The 13,228-nt window shown below is 40.3% G+C and overlaps 2 protein-coding genes and 1 long non-coding RNA gene across 4 annotated transcripts in view; 1 reads left to right on the top strand and 2 right to left on the bottom strand.

Moving 5' to 3' along the window:
* fpgt (fucose-1-phosphate guanylyltransferase) overlaps positions 1-1,025 on the bottom strand; it is a 3,898-nt gene extending 2,873 nt beyond the window's left edge. For both annotated transcript variants that reach the window (XR_010166450.1, XM_063891571.1), the window contains exons 1-3: positions 875-1,025; positions 618-785; positions 422-514 (exon numbers count right to left, since the gene is read on the bottom strand). Coding sequence is in view for 1 of the 2 variants with exons in the window: in XM_063891571.1 (XP_063747641.1) it covers positions 422-514; positions 618-785; positions 875-947 (334 nt within the window). In the remaining variant the exon portion in view is untranslated. The remainder of the gene's footprint in view (positions 1-421; positions 515-617; positions 786-874) is intronic.
* Positions 1-7,616, top strand: part of LOC134869703 (uncharacterized) — an 11,905-nt gene extending 4,289 nt beyond the window's left edge. Inside the window, exons 3-5 of the long non-coding RNA XR_010166451.1 lie at positions 738-859; positions 2,854-2,898; positions 6,386-7,616. This is a non-coding gene — a long non-coding RNA (uncharacterized LOC134869703). The remainder of the gene's footprint in view (positions 1-737; positions 860-2,853; positions 2,899-6,385) is intronic.
* On the bottom strand, positions 3,095-13,228 carry acot11b (acyl-CoA thioesterase 11b). The gene is given in 17 exon segments (XM_063891569.1): positions 3,095-3,890; positions 5,193-5,319; positions 5,503-5,634; positions 6,351-6,484; positions 6,929-7,012; positions 7,099-7,165; positions 7,881-7,936; positions 8,067-8,205; positions 8,363-8,482; positions 9,690-9,804; positions 9,807-9,842; positions 9,941-10,076; positions 10,153-10,254; positions 10,328-10,388; positions 10,532-10,601; positions 11,354-11,555; positions 13,006-13,228. Coding segments are annotated over 16 exon segments (1,761 nt in total). The 5' UTR covers positions 11,544-11,555; positions 13,006-13,228; the 3' UTR covers positions 3,095-3,698.

Raw genomic sequence — 13,228 nt, 5'->3', positions numbered from 1 at the left:
CAGTATATTTAAGTAAACAAATCACATTTTTCATTTAGAACAGAAAAAAGACAAATAAAGACTTGACTTTTCCTGCAGGTTTTGCTCTTAAAACAAATCTGACAAATGACTGAAATTGTTGGTAATCATATAACCAATAGATCATTTCCATATCCTGATTTTACAATATCACTCTCCTCCTCCAGGTTTGCCCAAATCAGGTTACGTTGCGGGGCAGCTGGATATGCAAGATTAGTTTTGTAAAATCTCTGCCATTATTGAACGAATGGTGTAGATTTCTCTTTTGGTGCATGAGATCATTTCTGTCAAGTTAATTACATGATAATGATGTTGCAGAGACACAAAACTAAGTGGGGCAGAAACTTTATTTGTAATTTATTTAAATGATTAAGAATAACAAAAAGCCGTTGAGATGTCAAACCTGCATGGATGAGGATGACCCTCAGTCTGCACAGATTCTTCCCATAGATGTCTTTCAGCTGCTGCAGGGCATACAGAGTGGAGCCTCCATTACCTTGAAAACACAAGGACATTTTAGTATTACAAATAATGTTGTGCTTTGTTCTTCCTCAGCAACAGCTAGAAGGAACTGCAGTGAGACTGTCTGACTCACTCACCTATTTTAGATCCAGGCGGATCCGAGAGCACTTTGTATTGCACTCCGACCGGAAGCTCTTTTCTGTGCACCTTCTCTCTGATCTGCAGCTCATAAGCTTCTCTCTGCTTCTCATCCACAGCCGTCAGAACCACCACGTCCCAAAACTTACCGGGCTGCACCTCTCCAGCTGCAGGCAGAGAAAAAGCATGTATTTATGACACAGGAGGAAGGAAGGATAGCTAGTAAAATAATACAAGACAGGTAAATAAAACTCACCGCGCAGAGAGTTAAACTTCCTGAGTTTTTCTCTTGTTGCACTTCGTAACCTTGTGCTACATTCCCGGCTCATTCTCTTGCTTTAATGTCTCATAAGTTTTATCTAACGGTACCGTGCAGCAAATCCGTCGCTTTCAGTCTCTCACTTCCGGTCACGTGTTTAGTGTTTACAACGTAGGCGGGGAGTTAGAGGAGCACGTGGTGGTGAGGTGGGTGGATCTGCAGGGGCATACAGAGATGATGAGCAATAAATCAGCCGATGTTTATTCATTTCTGTAGGAATATGTTATTTTAAATGTGATGCATCTAAGCCTTTCAACAGTGCAAAATGTTTTGAACGATCAATATATAAATGTTCACTTAAACAAAATACACCGTAATATATATTATTAGGAAAGGTAATGTGTGAACTAAGATTAAAAACGAATTCACCAGCCTTGCAAACATGTAAAAGTGTTAGATTAGACCTCTGCTCAGGTTTAATTGTGCATAACTATGATAATTAATCGTATTTAATTTAATGAAATCAGTCCTTCAAACCCCTCAAGTAAGTTGCATTTACCTTTTGAATGTGAACTCCTGCAAATTCCCAGATAAGGAGGACATTGTAATCCTCAGTGGAGAAAAACCCCTCTGGATTTTAGCCTTTGCAGACCATTTACATGTTCACAAGCCTATATAACACACTACAGGAAAGGGAAGACCCCAACAAGCATAATAAGGCCTCTTTGCAGTACTATAAAGCTGTTTGTAGCTCACAGAGTGGCTGCCAATGGCGCTAAAGCGTGCAGAGCACCAGGGAGAAAGCACTCTGGCAGGAGGAGCTCAGATGGAGGCTGTTGGAAGTGTTAAGAGCCAACAGGGACAGGCAGGTGCAGACTAGCTTTCTAAAACAGACAACGAATAGGATGGTTTGGAGTGAGGGCTGATGAAGTCCTTCGGGAGGGGGGCAGCTTGCCTCACTGACCGAGGCCTTTAACGAGAATAGCACACATCAGGTGCAGTGACCTGCAGAGTGGTGTGACCTGGCAGCCAGCATCAAGCTGCAGGCCAGAACACATAACAAATCCAGGGACGCTTTAACTGATTCATTTTACAGGATTAGTGGCTCTTGTGTTTGACAGTAAATCACCGATGCATTCACTTGTCAGGACAAAAATTAACTCAGATCCTTTACTTCAGAATCAGAATCAGAAGCAGAAATACTTTATTCATCCCAAACTGGGACAGCAGCAAAATACAATGTGAAGCATAACAAAAAATTAGAAATAAAAATAAGAAATCGACAGATAAAATAGTGCAATGAAATGGAATATTTAATAAAATATGATATATAATTAAGTAAAAGTATAAATAATATGGTCTTAAAATACAAGTAGAAGTTTTGAATTGAAAATGTTACCTAAGTAGAAGTTCAGAAGTGTTATCAGTAAAAAGTTCTCCATGTATCAAAAGTACCAAGTATGCAAAATGGCTCCTTTTTTTTAACAGTCTTTTATGATATCATAATCATATTTTCATGACTAAACTATACGTGTCATTTCATTTTAATGTTGGAGTTTGTAAATGTGGAGTCAACTTAATAACTTCTGAAATACTACAAGGTAATATAAGATTACAGTCCTGCATCACATTACATGTTTACAAAAGAAGTTATAGTAAACTATGAGTGTTATATAATGTAGAGGAGTTCAATATTAAGCTTCACAATGCAAGTAGAAGTACATTGACCACAAAATGGAAATACTTGAGTAAAGAACAAGTATCTCGAATAAGTCCTTAAAGCGAAATTCCCTCTGGAGAGAACTTTGGGATTAGTCTGTGCAGACCATTTACATACACAGAAAACTATATAACACACTACAGGAATGGGAAACCCTCAAAAGCATAACAGGGCGTTTTTAAATAAACAATTGAGTAAATGTACTTTGTAACATTCCACCGCTGGTACTTATGCACTTCCCTGTTTTGCTGTCCAGGAAGTGGTGATATCACAGCAGGAAGATCATGGAACACAATACCTGGTAAGCAATTAACACCAGCTTTCTGTTTCACTTGGACTTCATACTACTCCTCTGTCCTGTGCACCTATAACAACACTAACATCACAGCTACAGTGGGGTAGAGCTGCAGCTGTGTTCCTTGAAAATGGTCAAGGAATGGTAGGAATGCAGTGTCAGGGAGGTGAACACTAACACAACGGCTCAAATGAGCACAATCCACTGGTCCATTGTGTTTATTGTTTCAGTTCAAATCAAGACAGCCTGGCATGTGAGATCCATTAAATGTCAAAATACATCATAAAATCAGTGCAAGAGTTGTCCTCTAATATACATACATTTCAAAATAAAAGCATCATTACACAATAAATGTTCGTCTTGGCCTACTCGTATTCAAAGTCGTGATCAAATAGTTTACTTTATTTAAGAGGTAGAAAATATCCTAAAACAAGAGGCGGATTGACACATCACAGTTTAGAATGAAACACTGGCAACACCATTAAAAACATGGCGATCATACATTGCAAAGATTGTGTTAAATACTTAAATCTCTATCAAAATATGATTCATTGATCTTTAAATTAGTATAACACAGTAGGTTTTCCATATATATTAGCTCTACAAAAACTTCAGTCTTATAATCCAAGAGGGGCTCAGACACATCGTGCGCTCTTCCTTCATACCTCAAACACGGGGCACTGAGAATAAAGGACTTTAAAGAACCTACAAACCAATTAATAGGATGTTTGTATCATGGTAGGACACGTACAGTACATTCAAGTATGGGGGAGACAGTGCATTCATGCTAATCCTTCCTGCTGATGCTACTCGTCCACTTGTAGGGAGGCCATGCTGATTTTCAGTGCAGGGGGAGGCAGTGCAGCCGGGGTGTCCTTGTTGGCCTCCAGGAAGTGACTACAGGCAGAGAAAGCGCTGGAAAAACTGGAGGACAGGCCTGCGATGTCTGTGGAGATGTAGGGGAGGACTCCCGGTGTGGCCTGGTTGTAGTAGGTGATCTGAAAGCAAAAAAGCATCAGGTCATAAAGTGGCCCGTTTATCCAATGCAAGTTCTAAGGGCACGAAGCCTGCAGGGATATCTTTGTTCTGACTTGTTGTCAATTGAATTCAAAACCTTTCATGAATAGCCAATAAGAATAAGGTTTTTAAAAGTAAATTACAGCTTCGCAACAGGTTATTACCGTCCATATGGTATGTCGACCAGTTCACTACGGTGTTGATGATTCAAAAGAAGGCCATCATAAGCTACAATACTGCATTTAATACCTTCATTACTCAAATGCAAGATCTAAAACTTTGTGGTTGTCAGGGTTGGGGAAACAGGACCCAAGTGCAGTAAATCCAGGGGAAGCAGGTAAGGGTCAAAAACAAAAAGCGAGCTTTATTCAAAAGCTGTTGATGAAATCATGAAGCAAGGGTAACACAGGACATGAAAAACACTTAGCCTCAGACATGAAGGGCGACAGGAACAGGCAGGTAACATGGACAAGATCAGGGAAGAAATGACGACGACCGAACAACAGACAAAAGGGAAACAGGGACTAAATACACATGGGTAATCACAAGACGAGAGACAGCTGGAAGGGGGAGGAGAAACACAGGGGCAACAGGTGAACACAATCAGGCACAGGAGGGAAACGCAGACAGGAAGTGAATGTTAAAATGACACAAGAGGGAAAAACATTTCAAAATAAAACACAAAGACATGACAGATACGAAACACGGATCATGACAGTGGTTGAGTAAACTAGTTAAACTGTTTTGGACAAATACACAGAAAGCTGTGTTACGGTCCTATCACCTTTCGTAGAGATTAGAAGAAACATAACCTTATTATGTTCCAATAGAATCAATACAAAGCTATACAAAAATGGTGGTATTCATTTCAATGATGTTCAAAGAACATGTCTGCCAACATCAAAGTATTTTCTCAGATATAAATTTGTGTATTCTGGCTTCAGTTCTGTAATTTTGTATGGTGTGCTCAATAGTGAAGCTCTATAGATATAAAGTATACTTTCACTGTTGATGTTTTGATATATTTTTTCTATTTTATTTAGTTTTTAATTAATGTGGAATGCTTCGTCTACCTGCTGCTGTAACAAAACTGTTCCCCAATGTGGGATCAATAAAGCATAATCCAATCTAATCTAATTAATATGCTTAAGTGGCTCTTACGGGTCACAAGTGGTGCAGTAAACCACTGCGTCTTGTGTTTCCTTTAGTTCTGCAGTGATGAATTGTTAGTGCTAATGCAGAGGATGAGCTCATAGCAGAAGCGCGCATGCTGAAGTGCCAACCTTGGTGACAGTGCTGGACTCTTCCCAGATTGTGAAGCCGGCGCAGAGCACTTCTCCTCTGGTGTAGTCCTCAGTGGGGGGGTGAGTAGGCAAAGTGACAGAGCGCAGAGCGATCAGATACGGATCCCTGAGAGAGAAAAATGAGGATAGCATCATGAGACTTTATGAAAGAGCATACGGTCACGCTATAATGGGTTGCATGACTATATTATAGAAAGAGATGGAATAGGAAATCATGAAATAAAAGGGAAACTTAAAGAAATACAGAAAAGAAGGGTCACTTTTATGTGTGTATCGTATATTACAACACCTGGCGTCACATGGCTTCCTCCTGGACGCCAGCAAGATAAAGTCCTGGCCTTTGCCCCATTTACTGACGGACGGTGCTGCCACACGATAAAGAGTGTCCTCCTCATCTGCTTGGTTGATATCCTCACAGTCCCTGCACACAAAGGAATAAGCATCAGATAAGATTATATATTAATGTATAAAGATGTAGAACTAACGTCGTACCATCTTGATTGTATCCGTAACATCCACTGCATATAACAGCTGCAGCGGCACAGTGTTAGCTTTAAGTATGTTCAAAGGAAAATAGTTTATATTTCATGCAGACATAACATATCATCTGACTTTATCCCTGTTTCTGTTTGGTTGGTTGCTGATAAAATGTTATATTTAAAGGGAATTTAAAGGATATGGCTGGTGATGTGTTATATGTGTTATGAAACCTTGAAACCTGAAACCTATTCCAACAATGTTTAAAAAAAGAGGTAAAACCAACAATTCATTTAGCCCATATTATTATTATTGTTCAAAGTTCTTAGCAATAAACCACATCATTGCACTGGGTGATATTTTTCATCGTACATAAATTATCCTCCTGGCGTAAATACTCACTAAAGCACCAAATGCATATTCAGGCTCAGATGAAAATAAGAAACCCTCTTGTTTGAGTAACAATTGCCTGCAGATTTAGGAAATTACTAAACCCTTCTTTAATAAAACTGTTAGTTTGTGAATGTTTTCCATCCTGTGGCCCCTGGTTATTGTCTTGTGATTTGTGGACAATGAAAACAAATCAGATGTATCCTTAAAGCCAATCTCCTGTTGGATTAACTGTAAATGGTTGTGTGCCAGATGATTTCTCATACTGACTCATAGTGCGGGTCCCACTCCTTTCTCCTCCTCAGGTCTGACAGGAGGTGGAACGTCTGCTCTGCGGCTACGCTGACATTCATCTCCACCTTGAAGCACAACATGTGGTTTTCCTCCAGCGTGTACAGTCTGACCTGAGAACGCAGCAGAAACACAATGAGACGTTGAGCTTTTGTGTCTATAAATAGGATTTCACATTATTCCAATGTGCGCACATCGAGTTTGATTGCTGTCAAAACTGCCACATAAACTGGTGGGAGCATGAGGGATTATAAATATGGTAATCATACATATTTTGAGGGTGGCTACATTCAACTCTTTTCTCAAAATGTCTGAAAGATGACTTGTAGAGAGGGATGGAGCAGAGGAAGGTTTAAGGTTTTGGCTTTAGACAATGTTTTCTGACTTATCTTCCATTACTCCACAATTTAATTGAAAAATATGGGCCTTCCTCCAGGGCAGACTGTGTGACGGGGCAGCTTGTCTAACACAATACAGATCAGAATGCATGGAGGATTCACAACAGCTGTAACCATTTAAAAAGCTATATCCTGGATGCTAAGACAAACATTACTGACCTTGTTTTTCTCAGAGGATAATACCCAGTTGTTTCTGGTATCCATTAGTTTCAGTGCGGATACATTATTGTAGCTCAGGTACATCTAAGAAAACAAAAGGGACAGTCTGAATATATATTGGTAAAAAATCTAGGCTCAATAAGTGTATGTGTGCAAGAAAATAGCAATACCTGGTTACTTGGGTCCCAGGGCACAGAGACAGGCACTTCAGTTTGCTTGCAGGAGATAATGTATTTCCTGTAAACATGCAGGGCACAAGGATTCAGGGACAACAGAAAAAAACCCAGAGAACCAGACCAATATAAAGCTTATCATTCTAGCAATGAGCCAACACATTTAGTTAACAAATAGTGGAAGAAAGATTATACTGCAGTCAGGGTATTTCACAGTTGAACAATGAGGTTATTATGCCTAACAGACTCAGGTCTGCTCTGCTGTGATATGCTTTTCTGCCAAGTCACTCGCTGCTGCAGAATATTGTAATAGATTCTGTCGGACAAAGCAGAGAAAGGACGACTGTGTCTGTACGACTTCCAATGCCTTTCTACAGTATTCATAGACTAAAGGTTGTGTTTGTCTCTTTTATGTTTGCCCTGCTTGTGTTTGCATCATTTGGTGTCGTGAAAGGCGCCTCCAAATGAAATGTAGTATTATTTGTTCAATGTATTAAATAAAGGGCCACTTACGGTAAGGCTCAAAAACATACTTTTCTATAGATTTTTATTCCATCTAGGTGTCTTTTCCTACTGTTATCAATATACATTTTAAATGGAATACATGTCAGTGTACCGTCGGCTTTAGGAACATAAAAAATGCATATGAAACAATACACATATCTGCATGGTCAACCTCTTACTGTTTACTATCTGTTTTGCTGCTTTTGAACTGCATATTTCCCCAGCGTGGGACTAATAAAGGATTATCTTATCTTATCTTAAAGGGAGATACTAACCGGTCAAGGCGAATCTTCCTTCTGGCAACAGCTTCTTGATATCGTCTTTTTCCATCCTGTAGAACATAACATAAAAATCCCCACAAAAGGATTCTTACTTTAGGAAATCTGCTTCTTTTGGCTCTATATATATATTACTGCTTATTATGGATTTTCAGGAAGCTACAGGACACTAAGAAAACTCACCACAGGCTCAGGTCGTATACGTGGCACCGTGCTCGGTTTCCTGTCACTGTCCAGCACCTCAAAGGTCATGAAAGCACTATTTATATGGCGCAGAGGTTCCCCACCCTGGTAGGCCTCAGCACACACTCCCACCTCCATGCTACAGCGCAAGAATGAAGGGGAGTGGGTTCAGAAAACATAGATGTTCAGTATAAACACATTTGAGACAATAAAAGTTGAGTTATAGAGATGTAAAACTATTAGATGAGACACATTCTTCATGCTTTTGTTTGTGTGTTCTTTATGTGTAGACTCACCTTTGCTTGAAGGTATTGTTCACAATGGCTTTCAGAACCAGTCTGTCACCAATGTGAGACGGCCCACGGAAATGAAACATGTCTATGGACCTCAACGTCGGGTGTGCGTTACACAATCGACTAAATGAAAACAGAGAAAAGGTGTTTTATTTTAAAGTGTTGCTGTAAGAATATGCCAATTTGTTTTCCAGATGGGAGACGATAAATGAGAATATTGAAACCGCTCTCATGTTTTCCAAATGAATGGGAAGCAGCAGAGGTGTTAAGGCAAAATCTCCCATCCACTAGTTTTTATTAAACTCATGATTATTAGTTTATCTTATTTGCGTAATTTGTACAAATTCTAAACAGTAAAAAAGACTGTCTGTGGTTTCATAGGGGCTTTTTATGGGACTTTTTCTGGGCCACGTGTAGTGACTTCATGGGGTCTCAAAGAAAAGCCAACAAAAGGCGAAACGCATCTCTTCATATCTGTCTTCCTTGTCACCTAGTTTCCATCTTCATTAGCATAAGATAAGATAAGATAAGAAGTACCTTTATTAATCCCTGTGGGGAAATTCGAGTGTTTAAGCAGCAACAAAGAGGAAAAACAGTACAGATTCACACAGGGATATGAAACACACATTTAAAATTAAAAATAATAAATTCTAAAATAAAATTCTAAAAACAAAAAAAAATAATATACAAATAAGTAACGAGAGTAATGTTAAAAAATATACACATGTATGTGTTCAGAACGAGAGTGCAGGTCAAAGTTATTGTGCAAAAGTGCAAGAGTGCATGCTTGATGTGCAGCCCGGGTTATTGTCAGTGAGTCACATGGTTAACCCCTTGTTGTGCAGCCTGACGGCTACAGGCGCAACGGAGTTTCCCATAGCGCTTAGTGCTGTGCCGAGGTGGGATGAGATAACGTCTGTCTCTTCTGCATACAAATACTTTTATAAATTGGCTCTACTTATGTTTTATAGAATGTTTTTTGTGCTATGATATTTGTATTAGTTTTGTATTTGCTTTTTTATTGCTTTGTGAAGCCCTTTGAGGCATGTTTTGTGATCTGGGACTATAAAAGATTTTGATTTGATTTGATAATGATCAAAAACTCACTGCGTCCGGCCAAGAAACAGTCCGACAGATTTCTCCCAGTAAAACCGCAACTTTTTCCCTCTGTTTCCAGGCTTCAGGCCAAATTTAAGCTTACCGACTGGCTTCATGACCCACTCAGCAGAAAAGCCGTCATGGCAGTTTTCAGAGTTAAACTACTCCTTAAAGGGATTTTAAGTCTTATTCCGAAAACAAACTGAGGAAAGCTGAAATGTCAGATCCACACCTTGCTGCAATTGTCGCCACATTCTCCATCCAGGCCATGATCTGGCCCCCGAAGGTGCTGACTTGGTGGTTAGCATGTGGCGGCAGCACCAACTCCACACTCTCAACCCGGGTCGCTCAGCCGGTACGGCATCCTGGTACTCCTGACATTCTCCTGGTGAGGGCGGGAAAAGCAAGGAGCTTAAATCAATTCAGATTTTTTAAATGGTACATATGTGCAGTGATTCAAAGCCTGATGTCTACAGCCTTTACCTAGTTGTGCTGTGCTGCTGTTCAGTAGGTCTGTAATGATCTCAGCGTGGATCAGCCTCATCCTCCTCCGCTCTGCTGCCAGGCTGTACTCCATCTGCTCCATCTGTGTGCGAGGGAGCACCTGCTTCAGCTGTACCTGCATGCACATGAACAAACTCTGAATGAAGAACTAGCTTCAGTAAAACGTCCATATTTCAGTTCTTATCCCTTACCTTCCCAACTCCAGTTCGTCGGGCAACAAAGGTGGCAAAGGCATGGCAAACCTTCCACTGCCTGTCAGCGTAAAGGTCCTCACAATTCACCAGAATACCCACCTGAAATGAAAGACAATCACTACATGCATTTCATTTTCTGAGATATGCAGAACTAAAATGGTTTTTCACCAACCTCCATGCTGGATGTGAATGCTCGGTTGACCTTTGCTATGATGTTGACTACATTTCCCACCCTAAAGTAAACAGACAGAGACGCTTACTGTCAACACGCAGCAGTGGTTATAGTAGCAACACAATCTGGACCTCTTCTGTTAAAAACACAATAATCATGTGCAGCCACACCCTCCACAGAGCAGCGTTTAGGTTAATATCTTACCCTATTATGTGTTCGAAATGGATGTCGTCCACAGATGCAGTGATACAAGAACAACCTGCATGTCTCTCAGCTGGAAGAGGAGAGATTACACAAATATTTAAATAGTGCAGCAGATGCAAATTTAGGAAAATATGTGTATCCATAATAGGCACACAGGGATAATCTTTCACACACTTCAGCAATTTGAAACAGACCTTCTTTGTCTTTTTTAAACACTTTTTTCAAACTAAATTCTGCTATGTTTTACGGCACATGTGCCAAAATATGAAATGTCTCCTGATTGATGGTATTGCCTACTCCTAGTATAAAGATTCATTTGTAAAAAAAAATGTAGAGCTCTAATGATCTTGACCTCTGAGCAACAATTTTTTTACTGTACCAGAGTGCTTCATCATTTCAGGGAAAAGTAGATGAGACTTCAACAACACCAAGACAAAGTCAAGAATTCAATCATGCTCTAATCATGCAACGATAACTTGACAAAATAACATCCGATGCTTTTAAGGATGCATTTTGATAAGCTTTTCAATTGGGTATGTTTAAGACGCACACTTGCACACCAGTTTATCTACACAAATGCTTAATATAAAACAGATACACCCATTTCAAGACCATGGTTTCAAATGTTGGCTGTGGGACCTCTTGCAAAATGCATGTCAGTGTTCATGGTGGAATATTATTGGATAACCATGGTGCATGTTTAGAGTGGCAGATGGTCTCCATGTGAGCAGTTGTTATATCTTCAGATACACGCTGTGATGCTGAGCTGCGACAAGAAGAGTTTAAAAGAAACCAGTAACAGGTTTTCTGATGTTCTCCTACCAGACAAGCAGGCTGTGGAGTCCATCCACTTCAGCAGCTGTCCGACGCTCAGCTCTCCGCAGTGATTGGCGTGGCACGGCAGCACGATCTGACTCATCTTCACTTCAGTGGGGTTCCTGTACACCTCGTCGCTCTCCTGGATGAACAGAGGGTCCTGCATGGTGTCTGCATACTTCCCCTCCAACGCCATACCTCACACCAACTGCACGGACAGAAAACAAAGACAAATGTGTTAAAGTAAGATTTCAAGTATAACCTGGGATCCAAATAAAGACACAATGATCCCCACTAGAGCTGCAAAGATGAACCTATTAGTGAACTTACATTAAATGAATCTCCAACTTTCTTAATAAATGATTCATCAGTTTGGATATAAAAACGCCTCCATTGGACTCCTTTATTTAAAACACACGCTTCTATTGGCCAGCCCTCCAACACATTGTATGTGATAGGCTAAGGGCCGGGAAATCCCTGAGCAGTTGACCAATCACAACAGATCGACCAGCTAACCAATCAGGGCGGACTGGGCTCTGGTTTCAGACAGAGGGTGAAAAGAGGTGCTACAGCACAGGCAGTATGAGAAAAATGAGCTTTTTGAACAATATAGCATGTAAACATGTCACAGTAGAGGCAAAAAATACAAATATGAACCTGAAATAAGCACTATAGGGCCCCTTTAACGCATGATTTGAGTCTACATCCCTGAATACAGCTAATGTGAAGCCTTTCAAACATTTGGTTACACCAGCTGTAGACCAGAGAGTAAAACAGGGGCTTAACAGGTTTACAGATTCCTTGGCATGAAATCTGGAACATGACATTGAAACATCAGCTAAACATTTCATACAGTCTCTGGTTTAAAAGGAGCTTCTTGGAAAGCTCATGGAAGTCAGACCTGTTTGGGATGCATTCATGGACACTTTCACCTGAATAAACTTTCCATGTTGAGGTTCAGGGGTCAGCAACACAGCTGTTAACACACACATCATTCTAGCAGTAACCTGAGTCAGAAGCTCCACTACAAATGGACAGACGTGTGTAATACTTACATACCAAGAATTCGTTCAAATGTAAAAACTGAATAGATTGAGCCACTGCTGCAACATAAGACGCTTTAAATAATCTGTTTGTGGTCTGACAAATTGCTCAATATTTGTCCCATAACTCGGGGATCAGGAGAAACCTGAAATGCGTATTTATGATTGCAACCAGGAGCATTTAATTATCCTGCCTCTCAAGAACTCTGTCATGCATGCAGTCTTGGATAGGATAGAATTTGTATTTTTAAGAGCATGTTTTATCAAGCTGAGACAGAAACTATTTCCAGACTCAGACAAACTATTAAAAGACATGCAGCCAGATTGGGTATTCATAGAAGCTATTTGTTGGGATAGAAGTATTTGCCCCATGGTTTGCCCACAACTGCTGCTCCTTCAGTGGGCCACAGTGATCACCTGTCATTCCTGTTATTGGTGACAGGAGCAGCAGTGACCTTTACATTGACCTCAAGAAAAATTAAACATACCACAACATGAACCATGAACCTCTGTTGTGGAATAATAAGAAGAACACATAAGGCAGCCTGCTACTTCATGTCCAAAACAAAGCTATCATCAACGTATTTCACACAAAACTCCATTAAAAAGGCTTACCTATTTTACTGCGTATGGTGATATTGATACATTTCCTTCAAGTGCAAATGAACCGCCGGGTACAACACCTTAATGCCGGCTGAGAAACAGCAGCCTGCAAGCCGGACCTCTCTTCATTACACTCATTCTTCAATAACTTTATAAACACACACATGCACACACACGCTTCAGATTTAGCAGCTGTACCACTGGAGGGGGAGAGAGAGGGGGAGAGACCTTCCCC

The sequence above is a fragment of the Eleginops maclovinus genome, chromosome 9 (genome assembly GCF_036324505.1).
Source record: "Eleginops maclovinus isolate JMC-PN-2008 ecotype Puerto Natales chromosome 9, JC_Emac_rtc_rv5, whole genome shotgun sequence".
Taxonomy (NCBI): Eukaryota; Metazoa; Chordata; class Actinopteri; order Perciformes; family Eleginopidae; genus Eleginops; species Eleginops maclovinus.
Note: the sequence above shows the minus strand (reverse complement) of the source record. Positions and strands in the feature narration are given on the sequence as shown.